We start from the raw sequence: 22,014 nt of genomic DNA, 5'->3' as shown, positions 1-22,014 counted from the left end.
TGTCAACAATACCTGATCGTGTATTGCTCTTAACTTAATAAATCTCATTTCATGAAGATAAAATGCCTCCTAGAGAGCACTTTTGAGAGTAATGATGATAGCAGCGTTTTGAGGAGGCAGGAGGACGAGGCGCAGCTCGCTCCAGGTGAATCTCACCTCTGAGGAGCTGATTCCAGTTCTCCAAGGAGAGGAGAGCTGGCAGCCAGCCAGGGATGTGACAGGGGAGCCCAAAGTTCAAGTGACCCTCCCTCTCCCGTTCTCCACCTGCACTTTTTCCTTCTTTCTGATAAGCTGGGGTTTCTCCCTGCTGCGTTCCTTGCTGTGAATCAGGTTACACGCTGGAGCCAACAGGAATTCCCAGGGTGTTTCTCAAACAGCTGGGAAGGGGCTGCACAAACACAACTGAAGAAACATTCCTTGAAGAATTTTAATCTCCTGGACTTAAGTCAGTGTGTTTTAAACAGATTGAAAAGTACACCATTTATTTTATTAAATTTTATTCCTTGAACCAGGGAATTTTTATGGCGTACCACCATCCTCAATCAATTTTGGTTTATTGCTTTTTCAAACATGCTTAAAACTCATGACTGCTTCAAAGATTCAGATAAGTATCATAAGTAATATCAAATTGAGGCATATCCTCCTCAAAAGAGTTTCTTTTACTATTGTCAAATTAATAAAGCAAATATAGATTACTTAATCCAATACTTTTTTTAAGTGTGTTTTTAATTTTTGTTAGAAAAACTAATAATTTGAAACAGGAAAGCTTGTTTGGAAAACTCATTTCAGAAATACCTCCTTGTTTTTTGCCAAGAGCAGAACAAACACCTCACTTTCATCTTAGCTTGTAGGTGTAAAATTGCAGCTTCCTGTGATTATCACTGTACATATTTTCGATTTGTTGTGAACCTGCTATCGGAACAGATAATAAAATATATATGAGGTAATAGTTGGAGTACCAGAGGCAAGTGGGAGACAGGTGCTGGATATAAATTTCCTTCAATAACATGTCACCATGACTATAGCCATTAAAAATGTGGGGGATTTGATGGGGTTTTTTGTGTGTGGGCGATACTTTACAATAACCACAGGAACGTGAAGAACTCCACTGGACGCCACCTGTCCTTTGGCATGGGCTGGCACATCACCTGGGCACGCTGGAATAGATTTTAAAGGGAAATTCTTAATTCTAAACACCATTTCCCAGAAACAGCCACCCACCCCCGAGTTCTTGTGCCCCAGACGGGGTGAGCGGCCAAGGCACGGGGCTGGCGGTGCCGCCGCTGCCCTCGCCCGGGAGCGGGGCATGGCCATGGCAGCTGGAGGGCAGCCGGTAACGATGGAGCCCAGCACGGGGCCAGCGGTCCCGGAGACCCGGCCGTGAGGGGAGCGGCCATGAGGGGACCCGGCCGTGAGGGAAGCCGCCATGAGGAGACTTGGTGCTGAGGGGAACTAGCCGCTACCATGGCGACCCCCCACGCTTGGCTTCCTCCCTCTCTCTGTCTCCCGCCCCGGTGTTCCCCGGTTCGCCCCGCCGCTGTCACCCCCGCCATGACGCGGCCGCCCCGCCCGAGCCCCCGCGTCCCCTCAGCGCGGCCGCGCCGCCATGGCTCCCCCGCCCCACCTCCCCCGCACGTCTCGCGCAGCTCGTCGAGAACGCTCCTCCTCTCCCCTTTCTTTCTTCTTCTTTTTTTTTTTTTTTTTTTTTTTTCCTTTCCTTTTTTACTATTTAATTATTTAATTAATTTTTAAAAAACCATTTTCCGCCCTTCCGGGCCCGGGCGGTGGCAGCTGCGGAGCGAGGCGGGGCGAGCGCTCCCGCCGCCTCCCCGCGCCCGCCCTCCCGCCTGAGCCCCAGCCCGCGCCCGAGCCGCCCTCACACACCCACCGCCCGCCCGGCTCCGCATCCCGCCGCTCCCAGCATGGTCATCAAGGTCTACATCGCTTCTTCCTCCGGTTCCACGGCGGTAAGCAGCCCCCGAGGGAAACTTGTGCCGGGCGGGGGACGCGGGGGGCGGCCGGGCAGGGTGGGGAGAGGCCGGGGCAGCCGCGGTCCCCTCACGCCGCCCGGCGCTGTGCCGGCGGTGCTGCGGCTGCCGCCGACGGAAAGCGGCGTTTCCTCGGTGATCCTGCACCCCTCGCCCAGTGCTGGGAAGGCAGAGCCACCACTATTTGGGTTTTTTTTTTGTTGTTCTTGAAGTTCAATTCTAAATGTGTCTTCCGTCGTTTGGTTTTAATGAGTTTATTCCTCGTTGATTGTGGCAGGCGTGTGTGGCCGCTGTCCCAGTAGCCTCTGGTTCTTGCCCTGTTGGGAATACTGGATTTCGCTTTTCGTGGCCCCAGTGTGTTACAGGCAGAGCTCGGAGTGTGTTTTTCAAAGGGAAAATAAAGAGATACACAGAAATAGCGGGATTTTTGCCTAGATTCAGGTGTAGCTCTATGTCTTCAGGATCATCTGGTTTCTCTTTGATCTGTGTGGGAGATGCTCCGAGACTGAAATCCGAGGGATTTGGTTGCACTTGGTATGGATGTGCTGGAGAACTACAAAATGCCAGGGACTCAGAAAATGCCAGCTATTGCAGTTAATGATCAGTGACTTTTACTGCGATGAGATAAAGAGTCTGAGCTGTGGCTGTTTGATGACCTTTTCCTGTCACTGTTCGTGCTTCAGGTCCCTAAACTTTGGGAGGACAGTGATGTACAGAAGATAAAAACAAGCCCTCACTGCATTCTCCTTCTTTGCTTGAGTGCAGCCACTGGTCTGTGGGCTTCAGCAGATCACATAGCAGTTGGTAAGCTTGGGGTGACGGGCTGCAGATGGCACAGGAGCCTGTGCCTCAGGTGTCCCTGCTGTCCCTCCCTTCCCAGGTCATTTTTAGTAAACTTGATGCCAGCGCTGACAGTGCTGGTGCTGGTGGTGAAAAGCAGAGGATTTATTTCATGCTGACCGAGGAGGGTCTTGAAATCCTGAGTAGTTCATTCATAAAAGGGATCCAAAGGGATTTCTGCTGGGTTCTACAGAATGATCATCTGTAAGGAAAGCAGCAGATTGGAAAAGTAATCCTTTCTTTCTTATGCAGCTGTTAATAGGTTTCAAGTTGACTGCTTCAGTTGCTATAGATTTTTATCAGCACTCTCTTCATGGCACCTATTGATTTCTGTCTGTCTGGTGATACTGAGCTCCAGGGGTGCAAGCACAGCACTCAATCCCAATTGTGTTTTTATGGTTTTAAGTTAAGTTTTTAATTATTAGGTTAGTGTTTTCTACAGTGCTGCCTGGTCCTTGTGTGGGTTGTACACATTACAAAGCTCCAGTCTGACTAAGTGCTGCCTTTCAGGCTCCTTTGTGCATCCTTGCCTGTGGAATTTTGAATGTAGCGTTGGTGTAATCTGTTTTTTGGGAATTCGAGTGCAATGTGCACATGATTGCCAGTTTTATGACGTATACATTTATATATATATACCCACATGCACATACACTCATGCCTGTGTCTAAAGCTGGAGCAGCTCAAGGGATCTTGTGGTAATGAGCAAGACTTGCACATTCTTAGATTCCTGCGTACACTGAGGGTGTTTCTGTTGGCAGGACCAGCCCAGCACCTCACTGGGTGATGTTTTCTTTCCAGTACAAGAATTTTAATCGATGTTTCAACCTAAAGTAAGACAGAGAGGCACCTCTTTGGAGGGAATGGGAATGGGTTGTTTCTGTGGCTCTTAAAAGTGTTGGTGAGACAGGCTTTGCATGGAGGAGCAGAGAAGCCTTTCTGGGTGCTGAATTTGAAATAACCCACTCCAGGAATGGAAAATCCACATCAGAGAAGATTGCTACAGAGAGATGGAACAGAGACAAGTCTGTTTGCAACAAAATGACTGAACTGGGTAACATCAGCCTGGGAAGGGCTCTCACTCCTGCTAAGTCATCTTTGTACTGTAGTGACACTCAGCACTGTGTTAGTTTGGGTTTTAAATGCTAATTTGCTTGAGTAGAAGCAAACCAGAAATAAGTATCAAATCTCCTCCTTCCTGCCCCATTTCTGTAAGCTAAAGAAGCTTTTGTGAAACTGGAAGTGTCTCCCACTGAACAGAAAAGGGTTGAGGTTGCTTCACACCTCATGCCCTGGGGCTGTGAGTCTTGGAGGGTGCCCAAATTTTGTGGTCTCTTATTGGCAAAGTCCTGCTTTGCTATAAGGTATAATTTGCCACATCACAGTGTATAAAATGTTTCCCCAAGGCACTGTTCTCTACAATGTTTATATTCAGTATGATGTATCTGTGAGGAAAAAACCATTGTGTGAAGCTCATGTCTAAGCAAAGGCATTTAATGAGTGTGTTTCAAGGGATTTCTGGAAAGATGATGATTGACATCTTGTCTCGCCTCCTACTTGAATTTCACTCCATATTGTGATAGTTCCAGCACCAGTTTCCTGCAGTGTTTGAAAGTCTTGCTTGGGAAGAGGCCCCTTGTATTTAATCTTCCTCACCGTGGATGCTGTGGGCTGGGCAGGGATGCACGGGGATGGTAATGATGAAGATGAGGTGAGGACACCCACATGGGAATGGAGTGTCATGGAGAACCTGGAGCTGCTCTCAGGAGCCTTCCTGCATGGCAGACAGGGGGAGTGAGCAGTGTTCCACAGCCTGGGACAGTGCTGGAGGCTGCAGACAGAAATGAGACACAAATGGGAGCATTGCAGGAACAGGGACTGTGCTGCCTGTGAGAGGGGTCTCACTGCAACCTCCCATTCCAGTCCTTCAGGGGTGAAAGGGAGAGGGGCCCAAGAGTCATTAAACTCTTGCTTTTGGTAGAAAAGGATATCAGGAGGGAAAATGCTGAATAGCACAAATCCAGTGTGTGATTTTCTCCACAAGATTTTGGTATTTTGTTGATTTTTGGGGCAAGAGATTGCCCAGCACCAGAATCCCTTTTTTCCTGGAGGCAGCTGCATTGCCCATTTTATTGATCTCATGTGGAACGGAGCCAGCTGCTTAAATTCTTCTTGGTCTCACAAGGGTGCATTTGTTGCCAACCACTGCACAGGTCTTGAGTATGGACTTTGAGAGAATTTGTTCATCCAACATCACCCTGCAGTTCCAGGGGATGGCTGACACTGGAGGCTGTGGCTGTGGGACTGAAGTGCCAGCGCTGGATGTGCTGGGCTGAGCTCTGCCCAGTGCCACTGCCAGTGCTGTGTGCTGTGAAAACTGCCACATCAAATGTCTGGTGTCCAGATGCTCTGTGGAGCCAATTGCTTCATCTGTGTGATCTACAGCCACATTTCCATCTCTCCCAGCTCTGCTCTCCTCCCTTGTTTTGATGGCAGTGTGAGTGGTTTTCTTTCCTTGCTTCCTGCTGCGACTGCAGACATGGCAGAAAGAAGAGATGATCTCCAGAGTCAGAGTCCTGTGTGACACAGACCTGCTGCTGTTTATGGATGGTTTTAGAGAGGAAAGGAAATTATAATTTCTTTTTCATTCACAAAGTTAAGCATCTGGGGGAGTTTGTATTTTTCTTGTATTGTCTTCTTGCTTGGGAAAGGTTCTAGGTCTTCTCCCAGGAAGTGAAGATGAGAGTTGCCCATGGTCTGGAGAACATTTGCTTGCAATTACTCTTCTCTTTTCCCAGTAAGGCCCCAGAGAACTTGCTGGTGCTACTGGAGACTTATAACCAGTGCCAAGGGCTTCCTGGAGCATTCCAGGGGAGGAGAGCTGTTGGAAATGATGAGAGCATGTGTAACACCAGCTCTTGTCCCTGTTCAACAGCTCAGTGCTTTGGGAGGGCTGGTGAGGCTGCTTCATCCTTCTGAAGTTTGAATCCCAGGGAGGTAAAACATGGAGAGATGGAGATTGTATAAAAAATGTTATTTTGCATTTAAATCCCCCAAGGGTCTGTTCTCTCAGATGGTCACAATAAATACAAATAAAGCCACCCTTACAGAGAATGAGCCCAGTCTGTGTTTGTGTTTGTGTGGTTTGGCTGCTCTGAGCTTTCATGGAGTCAGAGAACCGTTCAGGTTGGGAAAGGCCTCAGAGCTCACGGAGTGCAAGGGCTTTGCTGTGGCAGGAGGTGGCTCAGAGGGAAATGCAGCCACAGAGGGTGGCTCTGTGCACGCAGCCTTATCAGCGTGGATCACAAGTGTCCCTTGTGGCGCTGCCCCGCTCGGGGCTCCCGTGCTGTCCCCGCCCGGATGCTGCGGTCGCGTTTGTGCTGCGGAAACCCCGAGCAGTGGCACAGACGGGCAGAGCAGCTCGGGAACTTCTTGGGCTGCCTGACAGGGCAGCGGCTGTGGGAAGAAAACGCTGATACAAATCTCTGGTAAATAGTCTGGTACTGTGATGCAAGTTGAGGTAAACTCACGTATTATGGGGAAATAAGCTGCATCTGTAGTTAAAAACAATCTCACGTATGTGTGGTTTCATGATACTCAGTTCATGCACTTTATATGCCATGGGTTACTTGTTAAGCTAGGTGTTGATATTTAACCCCTCTTTTGTGGAAACATAATATGTGTGAAGGACTTTTTGGATACCCAGTGTTCACCAAACAGAGTTTCTCTCAATAAAATGGAAGGAGTTGTTCTGAGTTAGAGCTCTTGGGATGGAAGACAAAATCCGTAACGCGGCCCAAGCTCGGATGTGTTCCATCTGCTTCCTGGTTGTTTTCTGTACAGTCGTTGTTCCAAACTCGAGATAAGTCAAATATTTTGCTTAAAATATTGCATTCGAATTTTTAATGGAGCCAGAGATTAAGCTGGCTGCAGTTGTTGCAGTAGTTTTAATATATCAAAATAAAAAACATTCTACTGTGCTTAACTAAAACCAGTTTCTGACAGCAGGAGAATGATGGAAAATTCTACTCCACAGTTAAAGCCAGGAAGGGCTTTTTGCTGAGAATTTTTCTAGGTTGTATATGCAGGTAGGACAGTGTTTATTCTGAGGGGGTGCATCAGGATTATGTCTGTGCCTGGGGAGAAGAGGCAGATTTTGGGGAGAGGCTGGATGCTGTCAGCCTGTGCTGGCTTTCCCTCTAACCCTGCACCACAGCACGTTCTGAGACAGGATGCACACAGCATCATGGCAGAGCCAAGCACTTGTGGGTTTTAAAGAAATATTTATAGAGTTGAGCATGGAACTTTCCTTGTCCTGGGGCATTAAAGTTACTCTCACAAAATTCCTGTAGAAGTCAGTGAATTGGCATCTGTGTTAATGAGCAGAGGGCGCCAAGACTTGTGTCTCTGCAAGGTTATTCTGTCTCCTTCCAGGAAAGGAGGAATTGGGGAGAGGGGAGACAAAGGGAACTACACCAGCATTGGCAGAATTCAGCTGTTCAGAATTCAAAACAGAATTGAAATACTCCCCTCTAAGAGGAAAACAAGAGCTAAGGATGCATCATTGCCATAGCCAAAGGGAGCTCTCCCTGTTCCTTGTGCTCCCCAGCCTTGGAAGCACCAATCTCAGTTCTTGGCTCTGACTGCAGAGCTGGAAACCTGAACCAAATCCTCATCTTATATCAACATTCTGCTGTTCAGGAATGTTTCTGCTCAAACATGAACATTTGGTGTTAATGCCATTTGTTTAACCCTGGCCCTACACAGGGGAGACTTTCAGTTTATGATTAAATTTAAATGCTTTTGTTGGTCAGGTATTTAATCGAGCCTGAAAGAGCTTTGATTGTAATTCTTATCTACTGTTGTTTGTCCCAGAATAAAAGCCTCCATGCAGGAGCTTGTCCTTCCTGGGACAGCACCTCCAGCTCAATGTTAAGGCCATTTTCTAACACTGAAAAGGCAGCAGGGTGAGACTGAGCTTTAAAGCACCAGGAAAAAATGTGAAAGGTCAGCATCCAAGTGGCCTGACTGAGGTTTGTGCTCTCAGGATACAGCTGAAGTTGTTTTCACATCCTGACTTACAGCTCCTTCCTGGCCATGGTTTCCCCTGTGAGATGTGGTGATTTATTTCTTTAATTAATGATCTGGAGTTCAGTTTTCTGGGGCTGTTTCTATGCATGAATCAGCCTCTCTAGAAATTCTGAAGGCGCTCGAGTGTAAAATTTTAACTACTACCTGTGTTTGATTGCTGGGGTGTTGGAGTGAGGAGAGGAGCCAGAGGCAGCTGTGGTTTGAAAAAGGATCTCAGGAGATGTGGGAGCTGTGAGCATCTTCCAGTGCTGCACAAAGGGGAGTTATTGTTCACTGGGCTCTCTCCCAGCAAATGCATGGACAGAGACAGAGCAGGGAGGAGAATCAGTGCAGGGTCAGAGGGGAAAGCTGTGCCTCACACCTGAGCTGCCTGCAGCACGGCAGGGAGGGCATCCATAGCATTGAATCCCTGGATTTCTGGAAAGTTTTGGACAAGTGTTAGCCAGGTTAAATTTTTTTTTTTTTTCAATCTTTGACAATCTGCAGAAATTCTCACAGATATCTGTGCTAGAATCTAAGCAAACACTGCAAGAACAGCTGAAAAACTCGGAAGCAACAATGGTTGTCCTGTGCAAGAATGAGGTTTAAACTCTGCTAAAACACTGTTTAGCAGAGAGGTCTTGGAGCCATACTAGGTAATTCTACAAAAATACCTTATTCATGCCCATGAAAAGCAAACAGAATGTCAGGAATGTTTAGGATGGGAAAGGGCAAAAGAAAAAAAATCACTGTATAAATGTGTGGTGAGTCTGTCTTTAGTAGATTGGAAATGTTGTCTTTAAATGATATAGGAAGGTGAGAAAAGAGAAGTAGGGTGTTCCTCCACTGTAGGAGGAACAACCAAATAATGGAGAATTTGTGGATGATAAGGTGGAAGCTGTGGCTGCCCCATCCCTGGCAGTGCCCAAGGCCAGGCTGGACAGGGCTTGGAGCAGCCTGGGACAGTGGCAGGTGTCCCTGCCCATGGCAGGGGGTGGGACTTGATGGTCTGTAAGGTTCCTTCTCACCCAAACCATTCCATTATTCTGTGAATTCTGCAGTTGAGAAAGAAAGAGTGAAAAAGTCTGAAATGTGGTAACACCACGTCAGGCGTAGGAGAACAAACAGGAAGGGATTATTAATAATTTTCCCTAATGGAACGACTCAGGGAGAGCGAGTGGAAGCGGCAGGTTCAGAGTAAATGAAATGCTTTGTTTGACAACACAGATTTCAGGGAGGAGCTCCCTGCCAGAGGACCTGGTGTGCAGCAGAAGGTGCATGGGCTTGGGAAGCAGTGAGACAAATGAAGGGGAAAAGTCTATTAAGGGTATTAAACATTACTAGTACACCTCTGACTCAAACCTGTGAGTTACAGCAGCCTGGGAAGGGAGCTGGATGTGGGGCAGCTCTTTGTGCTCAGCCTGATGATGTGTGCTCTTCCCTGGGATCTGGGACCAGTGCAGCATCAGGCTGGGCTAGACAAGTCTTGGATCCAACCCAGTAAAGCTTTCTTCTCTTCTTGAATGAAATTGGCTCTGCTCCCAAAATGATGTTAACAGTTTGCATTAAAAAAATTAAGACCATGTTGTCCAAGAAAATGTTTGGTGGAAAAGAAACACGTGCGTGTGTTTGGGATATGCTGGGTTGGTGTCTCAGCATTTCTTACATACAAAAAAGCATTTGGGGATTCCAAGGCCAGCAGCATTGTGCAGATGCTGGCACACTGCATGATCAGCCCATGTTCAGGGTGGGTGATCAGACACCTCTCCTGCCTTAGGCACAGATCAAAGTCAACTGGAAAAGCCTGATGGAAACAGCAAACACGAAGCCTCTGGGAAAAATCCAGGCAGTTTTCACATCTACCCAGGTTTTTATGGAGTACTTGCTGCCAGGCAGGTTTAAACAGCACATCTGTATTCACCTCATGGGATCAACCTCTGGCTGTGCTTATATCACTGGGAATTCTGCCATGGACTACAGCAGGACAAGATTTGATTCCTTAGGAAATACTTAATGCTGCTTATCCAAGACATTCCTGTGCACACGTTGCAAATGTATTTGGCCAGAGCAGCAGCTGCAGAACAACTGGCAGAGCAGGAAAGGAGCAGAATAACTCTGTGACTGAATTAAAATATATCCCAAAACATTTCACTGGATATGGATAGAAATGAGGTTCAAGTGAAGCTGATTTATGGCTAGTAGATGTTTGGTGGCTTTTGATTTCCCTAGGCAAGAAACACAATATATGTGAATGGAAATATAAAGGAGCAGGTTTGCAAATTTCCTTGTTAGTGCCCCAGTAATCCTGATTAAGAACTGGAAATTCCACCCTGTAATGCAGACAAACAAGTCCCTTGGTTCTGGTAGCTCAGTCCATGGAACCTTTGTGTCTGAGCAATCTTTCCAATTTTCTGTTCCCTTCCATCCCATTAAAGTGTCCCAGGAGGTCCCTGTGAGAGCCTCCCTCCACCTGCACAGGTCTGGGCTCTGTTGTGCTTGCTGTAGAAAGATCAAAGGAAATCCATAACCCTGACCTGGGAAATGTTCCCCTCAGGAATTCACACCTGGAGGAACTGAGGAGCTGCTGGACACACAGCTCCACCTTCCATGGAATGACTGGGGACCCAGGCTGGCAGCTTGGAGGGCACTGGGAGCCATCACCTCCCACTGCCAGCCATCAGCATTGGGCTGAGCCTGAGGAACAGCAGGGGAATGAAACCATTTTGGCTGCTTGCCCAGGCCTGGAGAACTCCATCCTACAGCAAATAAACAGCTGGGGACTTAAACTTTGAAAAAATAAAATGCTGTGTGTATTTATCTTAGTTTCTGATTGGGGTAAGCAGATGTTGGCTTGCACTGAGGCTGAAGGAAGCTTGTGGTTTAGGAAAAAAAAAAAAAAAGCAGATACCATGGTGACAAGAGGGATCTATAAAACTTCTAAAAGACAATGGGGAGTTGCAAAGTGGCTCCAGGTTGTGGCTCCAAGGCATGGGCAGCATCCAGGTGAGTGCTGCTGCTCTGGGGTGAAGGTGGCACTGCCCTGGGGGCTGTGGGTGAGAGCAGCTGGTGATGGGACACCTCACTGTGTTGGGAAATGCTCCATTTGTTCATTCCTGAAAGAGTCACTTGAGGGTGTCTCCTGAGCAGCCCTGAGAGCACAGCCCCAGCTCTGGCCTTCCTGGCCATGGCAGGCAGAGCTTGGCAACTCCTGTGTTGTTTCAGCTGCCCAAAGTGTTGGAAACTGCAGCGTGGCCAGGTCTGGTGAGAACAATTTATCTCTCCCACTTACAGACAGTTTTTAGACAATATTTTGTCCGAGTAATTTAGAGAAGGATCTGGGGCCTGCAGGATTATTCACACTTGAAATGTTACCCAGGGCAATTAATTACTTGGTCAGAAAACTGCTGTCCATACAGGCTGGGCTGTGCTGAATGTTTCCTCTCCAGGAAGTTTTTTGGATGCTGTTCTATCTCAAGGCTCTTCTTGCAAAGAGGAGAAATATTTGTATTTAATCCATAGCTTTTTCTCTTCCTTTGTATTATGATATTTAGGTGTTTTAGTTGAAGAAAAAAGCTTTGTTCTCTCTTAAAGAATTACTTGGTTTAGTTTTAGAACAGCAGTCAGCAATAAGACTCTTTGTTAACTGAGATTTGTGGTGTATGAATTCTTCAAAGATAAAAAGTAATACACATCAGAGGCACCTGGATCCCTGAGGCCATGTTGTATTTCTTCCTAAAGTAGTCTTTTATTTAAAGAATAAATGCCTGGCAATATAAAGGCAGTGAAACAGCAATTAATGCTGTAAACTTTTACTCCTGTCAGTTAATTTAGGCTCTGTGTGCTAAACCATACAGGAAATAAACTTTGCTTTTATTGTAAACCACAGGGGCCTCATGCAGAACTCTCAGTGCTTTTAACTCCTTCCCTAGCCTGAGCTCAGCTCCTCACACAAGCACAACCAAACCTGGTTTTCCTCTGCTGTGCAGGGCTCCTCATCACCAGCAGAAATCCACAGCTTCTGGAAAATAATTCCAGGAGCAGCTGTTTCAATAAAGCCCCAAAGTGCAGCCCTGGGTGTGCTGTTACCTCAGGCTGCTTCCCTGGAACATTCTGGAGTGCTGGGCTGGTGGGGAGGGTGAGGTCTCAGGGGCACTGAGGGGGACCTGGCAGTTTGTGGCAGTGCTTACAGGGTGGGGTTGCTGCCAGCGTTGCACAGACCTGTCCTGGGATCTCCATGAAGCTGAAGATGGAGGAGAAATAATTCTTCTGGCTTTCAGAAAGAGGCTGGCTGAAAAAAACAGGTTCAGAACCTGACAACAGAGGTGAGGTCCAGACTTTTTAAAGCTTGCAGAGCAAGCACTCAGGTGACCAAGCAGCATCTTCAGGGCCTTTCCCTGCTTCTCTCAGCCACGTGGTAAATGTTTGAGTATTGAGGAATATGTCATGTGTCAGAGAGTTGTGTGCATCTTGTGATACTGAGCCTCACTATCCTGTTGGAGATCAGTTTTCTGTGTGGTAAATTGCTTTACAGTGTGCAAAGCCTGTCTGGGGCTGGGCTGTGGTGTATTGATACTATTTGTAGAATGAGCCAGAAATGATCCCTGAAAGTAAATAAGCAGTGATTTGAAAAATAATTACTCCTGATGACTCAGGAAAGGGAGCTATGAGAGGTGAAAATTGTTCAAGGAGTCTGTGACAGAGGTAGCTTGGACTTATGGACTTTTTTTTCCTTCCACACAGCAAAAGTTCCCCTTTCTCTGTTTTGTGACTCAGGTCAGAGAGTCCAGTGAGATGCTGAGGCTGGTGAGGCCCCAGGAATAGCAGAACATCTGGCTGGTGCCTGGGATGCTCCCATCCCTGCCACTCTCAGCCCTGTGCTGTTCAGGAGCTGGTGGTTTGTACCGGGCTTTGGGAGGGATGATCTGTTTGTTTTTATTTAACCCAGCCCTGAGTTCAATGACAAGGCACATGGAGACTTCCAGGGAAACTCAGCCTGCCAAGCTCCACGTCTGCTGCAGAAAACAACTGTGTGTAATAAATGAAGAACTCAGATTCTGCTGCTGCTTATGCTTTGTCAGTGCATAACTGAGATAATGGAGCCTGTATTCCACAGTAGGAAGCTTGCTCTCTGTTGGTTTTGGACCAGACAAGCAGTTTTCAGGCTTATAAAAGTCAAATGCCACAAGACTGACTTAGAAAATTGCCAAGGGTCAATTTATTTAGTATTGCAATGCTGGTGTTTTCCTTTGGATGATGACAATTCTGGGTGCTGCAGTGTCAGCAGTGGTTACAGCTATAGTTTGCCATACATCAATGTTTCTTTACATCCTCACCTAAAGGAAAGTAAGAGAAAGCCTAGGTTTGGAAGCTTGATTTTGCAAGATGTTTATTCTGGATAACTAAAGCAGTCATTAAAAAAAGTAAAAAAAAAAAATCCTGATATGTGAATATTTGCATTTTCAAGTCCTTCCTGCTGCTGAGTGAAGCAAAAGCCTGCAGCAGGAATGACCCAAGGCCATGGCTTGATCCCTGCTTTCAGTCCTTTCTGCTGCTGGGAGAGGCAGTCCTGCCTCCCCTGGCTCATCTCTGCCCTTTGCTTGTGATGGCACAAGGATCCCCCGTGAGCTGGGCTGGCCCCAGAGCAGCTGGGGGAGATTCCCAACCCAGAGCTCCATGGAGCCCAGCCAGGGCACAGCCTGGCACTGACCTCTGCTCTCTGAGCAGGGACAGGACCCCAGGGAACGGCTGGAGCTGTGTCAGGGAAGGGTCACACTGGATGTTAGAAAGAGATTCCTCATCCACAGGGAGCTCAGGCCCTAGAACAGCACCCCAGGGAATGGTCACAGACCCAGAGCCCCAGAACAGCCTGGACAGTGCTCTCAGGCACAGCATGGGATTGTTGGCACGTCCTGTGCAGGGCCAGGAGCTGCACTCAGGGATCCCTGAGGGTCTCTTCAAACTCAGGGTATTCTGTGAGTCTGTGAGTTGGTGGAGAAGGCCTCTTTCCATATCCCTGCCCTGATCTATGCAGGTTGAGTGTGTATGGTCCTGGACAGGAGCTGAGCTTCCCTGACCGTCTGTCCTGGGCAATCCTGCCCAGACCTGGCTGGATGAGGGCAGGGTTGGGGGCAGAGCCCCTGCAGGAGGATGGGCAGCTCTGGATGTTGGAGGGGTCAGGCTGCTGGAGTTTGGAGCTGCTGCCAGGCAGTGCCCAGAGACTCCCCAGAGACTCAGGCTGCTTTCTGTGCAAAGTCCATCCCTAATCAAACACAGCTCCTGGTGGGGCTGTTTGCAGAGGTCACGTGGAGGGAGGGGAGACTCCTGCTGCTGTCCCTGGGGCTGGAGCCCGGCGTGAGCAGAGTGAAGGGTCAGGCACCCTCCATGCTGATCAAACCTTCCTTGTCTGAGTGGACAAGTGACAGCTGACACCTCTCCAGACCTGGGACACCTCCAGTGTTCAGCAGCTGGAAGCTTCAGTTGTATTCACTGTTATTCTGTGTTCAGGCTCTTGGGTTGTCTACAAAAAGTAGGCAGGGACGTTTGGTGCCTCTGCTGGTACCAGCTCAAGGGCTGCCAGAACTTCTTGGATTTTTGGGTTTTACCTTCTCCCTTGCCCAGCTGCTGGGGATCTTGTGTTCCATGTGCATGGAAGTACAGTGTAAAAAAGGCTCACTGTCTGCCCATGAGCAAACATCTCTGTTTTTTGGTTGATGATGGAATGAGGTTTTAAATGTTAAAATCTTGTATTAAAATCCCTGCAAATGGAAGTTTTGGCTGCGTGGGGTTTGTTTGGTTTTGAAATCCAGACAAATAATCCCATTGGGTATTGCTGCCACTTTTCACAGAACTTTAAAAAAAAGGAAAAAAGGAAGGAAAAATCCCAGAGAAACAGCAAGTCAGTCTCTGGATGCACAGAGTCTGTTTTTTGGGAGGCAGTCTTTGAGCAGGCCATGATTGCTGTGGGGAGGAGCTTTGGCACATCCTGACTTGTGAATGACTTTGGCTTGGCAGTAGTGACCTCTGTAAGCCTTTCACAGAATGAACAGAAGCATCTAAGCAGAGAGCACAGGGATGTGTCATTTCTGGCTGTGCTGAGAACACAGATATTCTCACCAAAGGAGGGTGCATCTGATCTGCACAGCCCCAGAGCACTCCCAGCACTTTGTGCATCTCTGGTGGGTGTGAGACTGAGCTGGGCTCTTGGGCAGAACAACTGGATGCTGCCAGTGCAGTCAGGAGCCTGGACAGGCCAGGAGATGCTGAGTGAACAACTGAAATGTGTTGGGGAGCAGGCAGGAAGGAGGAGAGTTGAGGAGAGTGCCCTGTGTCACCCTTCTTTTCATGGAATCATGGAATATCCTGAGTGAAGGGACCCACAAGGATCAAGTCCAGCTCCTGGCCCTGCACAGACACCCCAACAATCCCTGGGAGCATTGTCCAATTGCTGCTGGAGCTCTGGCAGCCTTGGGGCTGTGACCGTTCCCTGGAAGCCATTTCAGTGCCCCACCACCTTTTCCTTGCGGCCAAAAACAAAGAAAAATTTCTTCTGAATTTGATGCTTCAGTAGGAAAAGAGGTGGGGTTTCAGCTGACAGAACCATTTTCATGTACTGGAACAAAATGTGAAGTTTATTAAATGTACTTTTAACCATGGGTTTCAGGTGTTGTTGATAAGATGTTCTCTGTTGGAATCCTGGTGACACCACAATAGTCCCTGACAGGCAGGTGCTGAAGGATGAATGGATTCACCCCCACTCATCTCCCCAGTGCTTGGGTATCATTTGTTAAAAGCAGAATTTGCCTTAAGCTGTGATAATAATGTTAATCCTTAAGGTGCCTTCATGGAAAGCAGACCTAAAACACATTAAAAAGCCATCAGGGCTTCGTTAGGCACTGCTGCTGCTGCTGAGTGCCAGGAGCTGGGGAGATATAAATAAGGAAATGTTACTTGTCCTCCTACTTGACTAATGGGTAGAGGAATCTGCTTTGGGCCACTGCAGGAGGAAAGCAGCTGAACAGACCCTGGCTGTTGCAGCAAGACAGTTCTGACTTATTTGGGGCCTTTCAGGATCTTGTTAGAATTTGACTGTAGTTGAGGTGTGGTGGAGCTGGCTGTGCTGTCTGACACTAAATTAGTGACACTGAAAAACTCTGCTGGAACACTGAACTCAAACTCTCCTTGCTGCAGCAAGAGAGAAAATGTTTCTTATTTTTTCTTAACTAATTCCTTGAACTCCAAGAGCAAGTTGGCAGAGTGGCCCTTAGGAACCTGCTCACTGTGCTGGGCTGTGCCAACCAGAGGGGCCAGGCCAGTGTTGCTGGCTGAACTTCCCAAAGCAGCCCAAGGGAACTAAATGCCAAATCCCCCTGGGATTTTATTCTCTTTCCAGTCTGTGTTAGAGTAAATAAAAGTGAGAGGGAGTTTGGTCTCTAAGCACTCTTGGCTCCCTTGAGAACCCTGATTCCCCAGGACTTCAGCACATGGAGGTGATGTGAACTTTCCTGTTTGGTTCTGCTAGGAAAAAACTTGTTCTGTGCACAAGGATCTTTGGACCTGGCTGTTGCTGGTGTGGGATTTAACAAGTTTTTAGGCTTTGGGTTATTGAATGAATGCAGTTACAATGGCATTATAATCCATGAGAGAAGCTTTTATTTTGGTTCTCATGAATCAGCTTTTTCATTTATGTAACTTTCTATGGTTTCTGGAGCAAGTTGTGGTCTTGTTTTGGGAAGTGCAGACTTTGTCCTTTGTCCCAGCTAGCTATATTTTTGGCTTGTGTTCCAAAATCTGCTCTATGGGGTGGTACCTTATGCCAGGCTAAAGCCCTTTTGCAGACAGCCCATGTGTGCTGCCAGACATGATGTAACCTCCAGGTTAAATTGCAAAACCCTTTTGGTAGCCTGGATTTTTCCCTGGCCTCCCTCTTGAGTGGTGGTCACTTTGCATCCTCTCACCTTTTCTTGCTTTTAGAAGGTGTCTTCCAAAGCCACACGTGAGCAGCAGGAGTGTGGGTGTTGCTCTCAGTGGGAGCTGGAGCCTCTTTCCTCCTGCCCCAGCTTTGGTGATGCTGACACAGCCCAGGGTCATTGGGTGCCTGGTGGTAAAAACCATTTCCAAATAAACCAATTTGAAGCTGTTGGGGTCTAACCACATCAAACCAGCTCTGCTGTGCAGGATTCATGTGGATATTGCCATGGGCTTTCCCAAAGAACCCTGCAGGGAGAGAGTCAGGACAGATGGAGTCCATCTGGACACTGCTGAATTTCTGGAAGATGTAAAAAAAGAGCAGCACAAGTCCAGTGTGAACTTCTCCAGGCTCCTGTGTTTGAGTGAGGTGCTGTAAGTTCATGGTGGTTTTGCTGTGTTTGCCCTCAGTCTCATTCCCTGCAGACCAGAATCCATCGGGAGAGACAACGATGGCACCACTCGTGTGATGCTCTGCTTAAAATAACCAGAACAAAGGAGTGCTTTCAGCTCTGTGATGATAATTACCCAGACCTAAAAATAAGCAGACATTGTACCAGAGAGAGAGAAATAAAAGTGAGACAGGAATTGCTGGGAGACACCTGGCAAAGCTCTGATCAAGCCAGGTCATGGCTGGAGTTGCCTGCAGCTTTCCCACCCTCTGACCACATTTACAGTGGCACCACCAGAACTGGCACTCTGGATTTTTAAGCTAATATAGGGGGGAAAATGGCTTATTCATATAAATAAATCCAACAAAATCACTCTAGACAAAAAAAAATCTTGTGGAATATTACAGTAATAGCAAGGAAAAGTGTGATGGAGGGCAGGACTGAGGCTGCTGGGAAGGGAGCCCTGCCATGTCCTGGGGTGGGAATGAGCTTAGGGGGCTGACAGGAATCTGTGACATTTAAATCCATGGCTGAGCTGCTGGGCTGTTTAACTCCTACAAATTAGGCTGTAGTGGGAGCAGAAATTCTAAGCATTTTGCAGCTCATTTGTGAGGATGAGCTTCTGCATTAGGGACTCTGGGTGAGGAAGGCAAGGTCATTTGAGAAATTAGGTGAGACAGATAAAAACCAAACCAAAGCCCCCAATAGTTTGTACTCTAATTCCAGAAAGTGGCAGTGGATTGTGGCAGTGTGGCCCCAGCTCAGACCACAGGTCACACCCTGTGACAAGTCACTTTGTCACGGCAGCACTTGGCATTCCTCATGCTGCCCACTCCTCCCAGGAAAATCCCTGCCTGGGGTTCCACCTGGCTGCTGCTGGCATTTCTTGCACTGCACTTTTCCTATTCACTGCTTACATTTCAGCTTGTCCATCTTCAGGAGACTCTGAAGCTTCTGGAGAACTGATGGCTGCAAGTCTGGCCACAACCAGTAGCATCACCTGGAGTTTGGAGTTCACCTTCCTGCACAAAGCAGCTGCTTCTGGGATTTAAAGGTTTACTTCCACTAAGGAAGGAGCAGCATCTTTAAAACCATCATTGGCACACAATACAACTGCTTTAAAGCTGTACTTGATTTTGGTTATCTGGAACCCTGAAGGTTCTGGAACTGGAAATGGAAAAAAATTTCCCCTTTTAAATGTGTTGTTGTCTTGAAACTGAATTGAGAAATCTGTAAGATCAAATGTAAGATCTGCTCTAAGGTCTTGCTTCTCTGCTGTCCTGGTGCTGGATCCCAGCTGTGAGGTTGGGAGAGGCAGCTCAGGACACACAGCAGGAGCTGGAGAGAGTCACAGAATCGTGGAATTGTTATGGTTGAAAAGACCTTTGAGATCACTGAGTTCAACCGTAAACCAGCCCCATGTTCATCACTAAATCATGTCTTCAAGTGCAACATCCACACATTTTTAACACCTCCAGGGAATGGTGACTCCACCACTTCTCTGGGCAGCCTGTTCTAATGCTCCATAACCACTTCCATGAAAAACTTTCTCCTGATTCCTAATCTGACCCTTCCCTGGTGCACCTTGAGGCCATTCCTTTTGTCCTGATGTTATAACTGATGGTGGCTGGGAACATCATAAGAAATCCATTTATAATTCTTTTAAATCCTCACAATAAAGCATGAGCCATTTAATCCCATCATTGGGAAAGAAATTAATAAAATCTGTGTTTTTCCCCTGCATGGAGGTTGGGACACAGGAGCCACAGAAGTGCTGGAGAAGCCCCTGCCAAGGGCCAGGATGGCAGAGCTGCAGTCAGTAAGTTTGTGTTGGATCAAAACAGCAGCACTCAGACTGTAAACTTAATTTGAGTTCCAGTGGTCCATAAATAGATTTCCAAAACATGTCTATTGTCCAACCAGGGATTTATTTATAAACTGAAAAAATAACAAGACTGAAAAAAACCAACCCAAACCCCTTCTTGGCCAGCAGTGTGGACTGGACTGTGCTGTGTGTATGTGCCTGTGTATACCAAATGAGATAGACCCTCTGTGAAGTTCAGTTCCAAAAAGTGTTTAAAATGAGTGTTTCCCTGCAGTGGGTGGTGCTGGGAGAAGCTGGCTCTTGAACAGCCAGCACAGTCCTGGCTGGAGCTGAGGCTGGAATGCTGCCTGCTCACTGGACCAAGGCTCTGCAACATCATCCCTGCCTCCTTTCTCCTTATTATCTTTTAGCTGAGTTCTTTTTTTAAACTTTTTTTCTAAATTATTAAAGATTTGGAAGAGAATCTAAAATGTTGCAGCATTTTCTAGAAAGTTTATTCCCACTTTGGGGTTAAAATTTTATTTTTGATGGATTGATTTGTTGGCAAACATCACCTGTTTGTACTCTTGGCAGCTTTGATGCGGTTTCTCTTGTGTTACTGACATCACTGATGGGAGTTAGATTAAGAACAGTAAATTGAATTTCTGATGTGTACTCAAGTGAGGGGTGATACTTGTTCACAATTCTACACTCATTTTTATAATGTTATTTTGTGCCCATGCTCTGGTGAAAGCTTAATGTTTCGTGATTGGCTTGTAACTGGAAGAGAAGGGAATCTTGATACCCAGTGGATCTTATAGCACAAGATCACAGTGTGTGGTGAGACTTTGCTTAACCACCAATAACCTGCCATAAAGCTGTTTCTGTCCTGGAACCAGACCCTGAAATCCAAACCAAAGAGAAAATAGATTTATTTCATTAAATGTTCCTTTCAGTATTATCTTGGGAACATCAGCAAGAAGTAAAATATCTCCGCTCACCTTAGGAATGGTTTTTCTCCCGAGTGTGTGTTGAGGCAGGATGTGTTTCTGTTTCTGGGCTTGGGTGAAGCCCAATGGGCTGTTCCAAGGCATCCTTGTCACCAGGCAGGGCGGTGGGGACTCCAGAGGATGCAGCCCTGGTTTCACCTGCTCCCACCCCTTTTCCTTCCATCCCTCTGCCTCCGTCCCACAGGGATTTTCCCCTGATCGTTATCCATCCATTTTGCTCATCCCCTCCACTCCTGCCCCCAGCCTCTTCCCTCACAGCTGTCTGTCCATCCCTACTTTCATTTCTGTGTTCCTGTGCTCCCCATAAGTGCTCCTGCCCCACCAGTGCTGGTCCCGAGCCCCGGGCCCTGCTGGGCTCCCCAGCTCCTGCTCTGACTCCAGGCACGTTCCCGGCTCTCCTGCTGCTCTCGGCCCTGCACAATGTGTCAGGAGCACTCGGGATAAACAAGGATTTTCGTGTTTGCCAACTGCAGTGAGCTGCCCTGCACGGGCCAGGGCGGTCTCAGACATGACAGTTGTTTATGCTCGGGCCGAGGTGCGGGCTCTGGGAGGCGCTGGCCGCTCTCCACGTGGGGGAGGCTCTGGGGCAGCGAGCGCTGCTGCTGACAGGCGCATCCTGAGCGGGCTCCTCGCTCCTTCCCAAACATGGGCAGCAGGAACCGTCTCCAGCTCTGTCCCGAGGAGAACGTGTGCCCTTTCAAGTAAGACAAAACACCCTGAAGCAGCAGCAGACGTCTCTTGCTCTATTTTCAGCCCTTCCCTCCCAGTGATTAATGGAAGTTTTCTAAATAAAATCCCGTAAAATAACAGGATCTGGCAGCTCAGTGTCCCTGCTGCCCAGCAGTTGGTGCCCTGTTTCTCTGGAGCATTTACTGCTCTTGTGGAAGTGCTCATCACCATGGCTGGAGGATTTGTCTGAGGAGCTGGGAGAAAACAGTGCTGCTTCATCTCCCAACTTCACTTATCTGGCCAGAAAACAAGGGTTCCAGACTAATATTCCTCATGCATCAACACCATCCTTGCTTTTCTGGAGAGTTCTCTAGAGAATTACCTCCCTTGACTACAGATGGCCCGAGAGCAACAGAGACCAAACTTCATGCTTGCCTTACAATGGTGCCTTTTATAGCAGAAATAAATTAATTTCCAGCTTTGCCAGCTCTTCAAAGACAAGCAGAGGGGGTTGTGATCACCCTTTGGAGCCACAGTCAACAATCTAGGATGTGGTTGTACCTCCTGGAGCTGAAAAAACAACCCAGAGACTGTGAGATGCTGGGAGGGTGTGAGCATCTGTGTGTGGCTAAAACAATCTAATAGTCAAAATGATTATTAAAAAAATGAAGTGACTTCTCAGGATATCAAAATGATGATTCCTGTCCAACTCAGAGCTCTTGTTTTATGTGGCAGAGTGTACAGGTTAACGGTAGAGTGGGTAAAGGCTTGGTTTTCTCTAATTCCTTTATAATTCTGGAGCATCTCAAAATGTTTTCACTAAGCATTTTCGATTTTGGACAAGGTAAGAACCCGAGAGTAATAAAAACTATTTGGATCTGAAATTTAGAGATTGTAGGAAATGGTTAATTAAACATGTAACTGGTTCAAGGAAAAAAATTTACATTTACTACTGGGTCATAGTGACCAAAGAGTTTACAATTCCAAAGACCTTCCCTTAGTTTAGCCCTAAAGAAGAGTTCATGAAGGGAGTGCTCCTTTTTTTCCCCCTGTAGAGCACAACAGAAAAAGCTTCCCCTCCTGCTGCTGATAGAGGCAGGCAAGGAAACCTCTTACCCAGAGCTTTGAGTCTGCTGAGAATGTTTTTATACATCCTCTACACAAATTATTTCCTCAGGGCAGTATTAACTCCTCCAGTTTGATTTATTTTTAGCCATGATGAAAATTAGCAATATCCTTGTGTTTCAGGGTGCTCACACAGCGAGTCCAGCAGAGTCCAG

At 47.3% G+C, this 22,014-nt stretch overlaps 1 protein-coding gene across 1 annotated transcript in view; it reads left to right on the top strand.

The window, feature by feature from the left end:
* The first annotated feature begins 1,748 nt into the window (after positions 1–1,748).
* The window catches only part of SH3BGRL (SH3 domain binding glutamate rich protein like), a 30,130-nt gene continuing 9,864 nt past the window's right edge, over positions 1,749–22,014 (top strand). The window contains exon 1 of the mRNA XM_059482786.1: positions 1,749–1,967. Coding sequence (XP_059338769.1) covers positions 1,923–1,967 — 45 coding nt within the window. The 5' untranslated portion in view covers positions 1,749–1,922. The remainder of the gene's footprint in view (positions 1,968–22,014) is intronic.

Source organism: Ammospiza nelsoni, chromosome 15 (assembly GCF_027579445.1).
Source record: "Ammospiza nelsoni isolate bAmmNel1 chromosome 15, bAmmNel1.pri, whole genome shotgun sequence".
NCBI classification, from domain to species: domain Eukaryota; kingdom Metazoa; phylum Chordata; class Aves; order Passeriformes; family Passerellidae; genus Ammospiza; species Ammospiza nelsoni.
The sequence above is the reverse complement of the archived record's forward strand: the minus strand, read 5'-3'. Positions and strand labels throughout refer to the sequence as shown.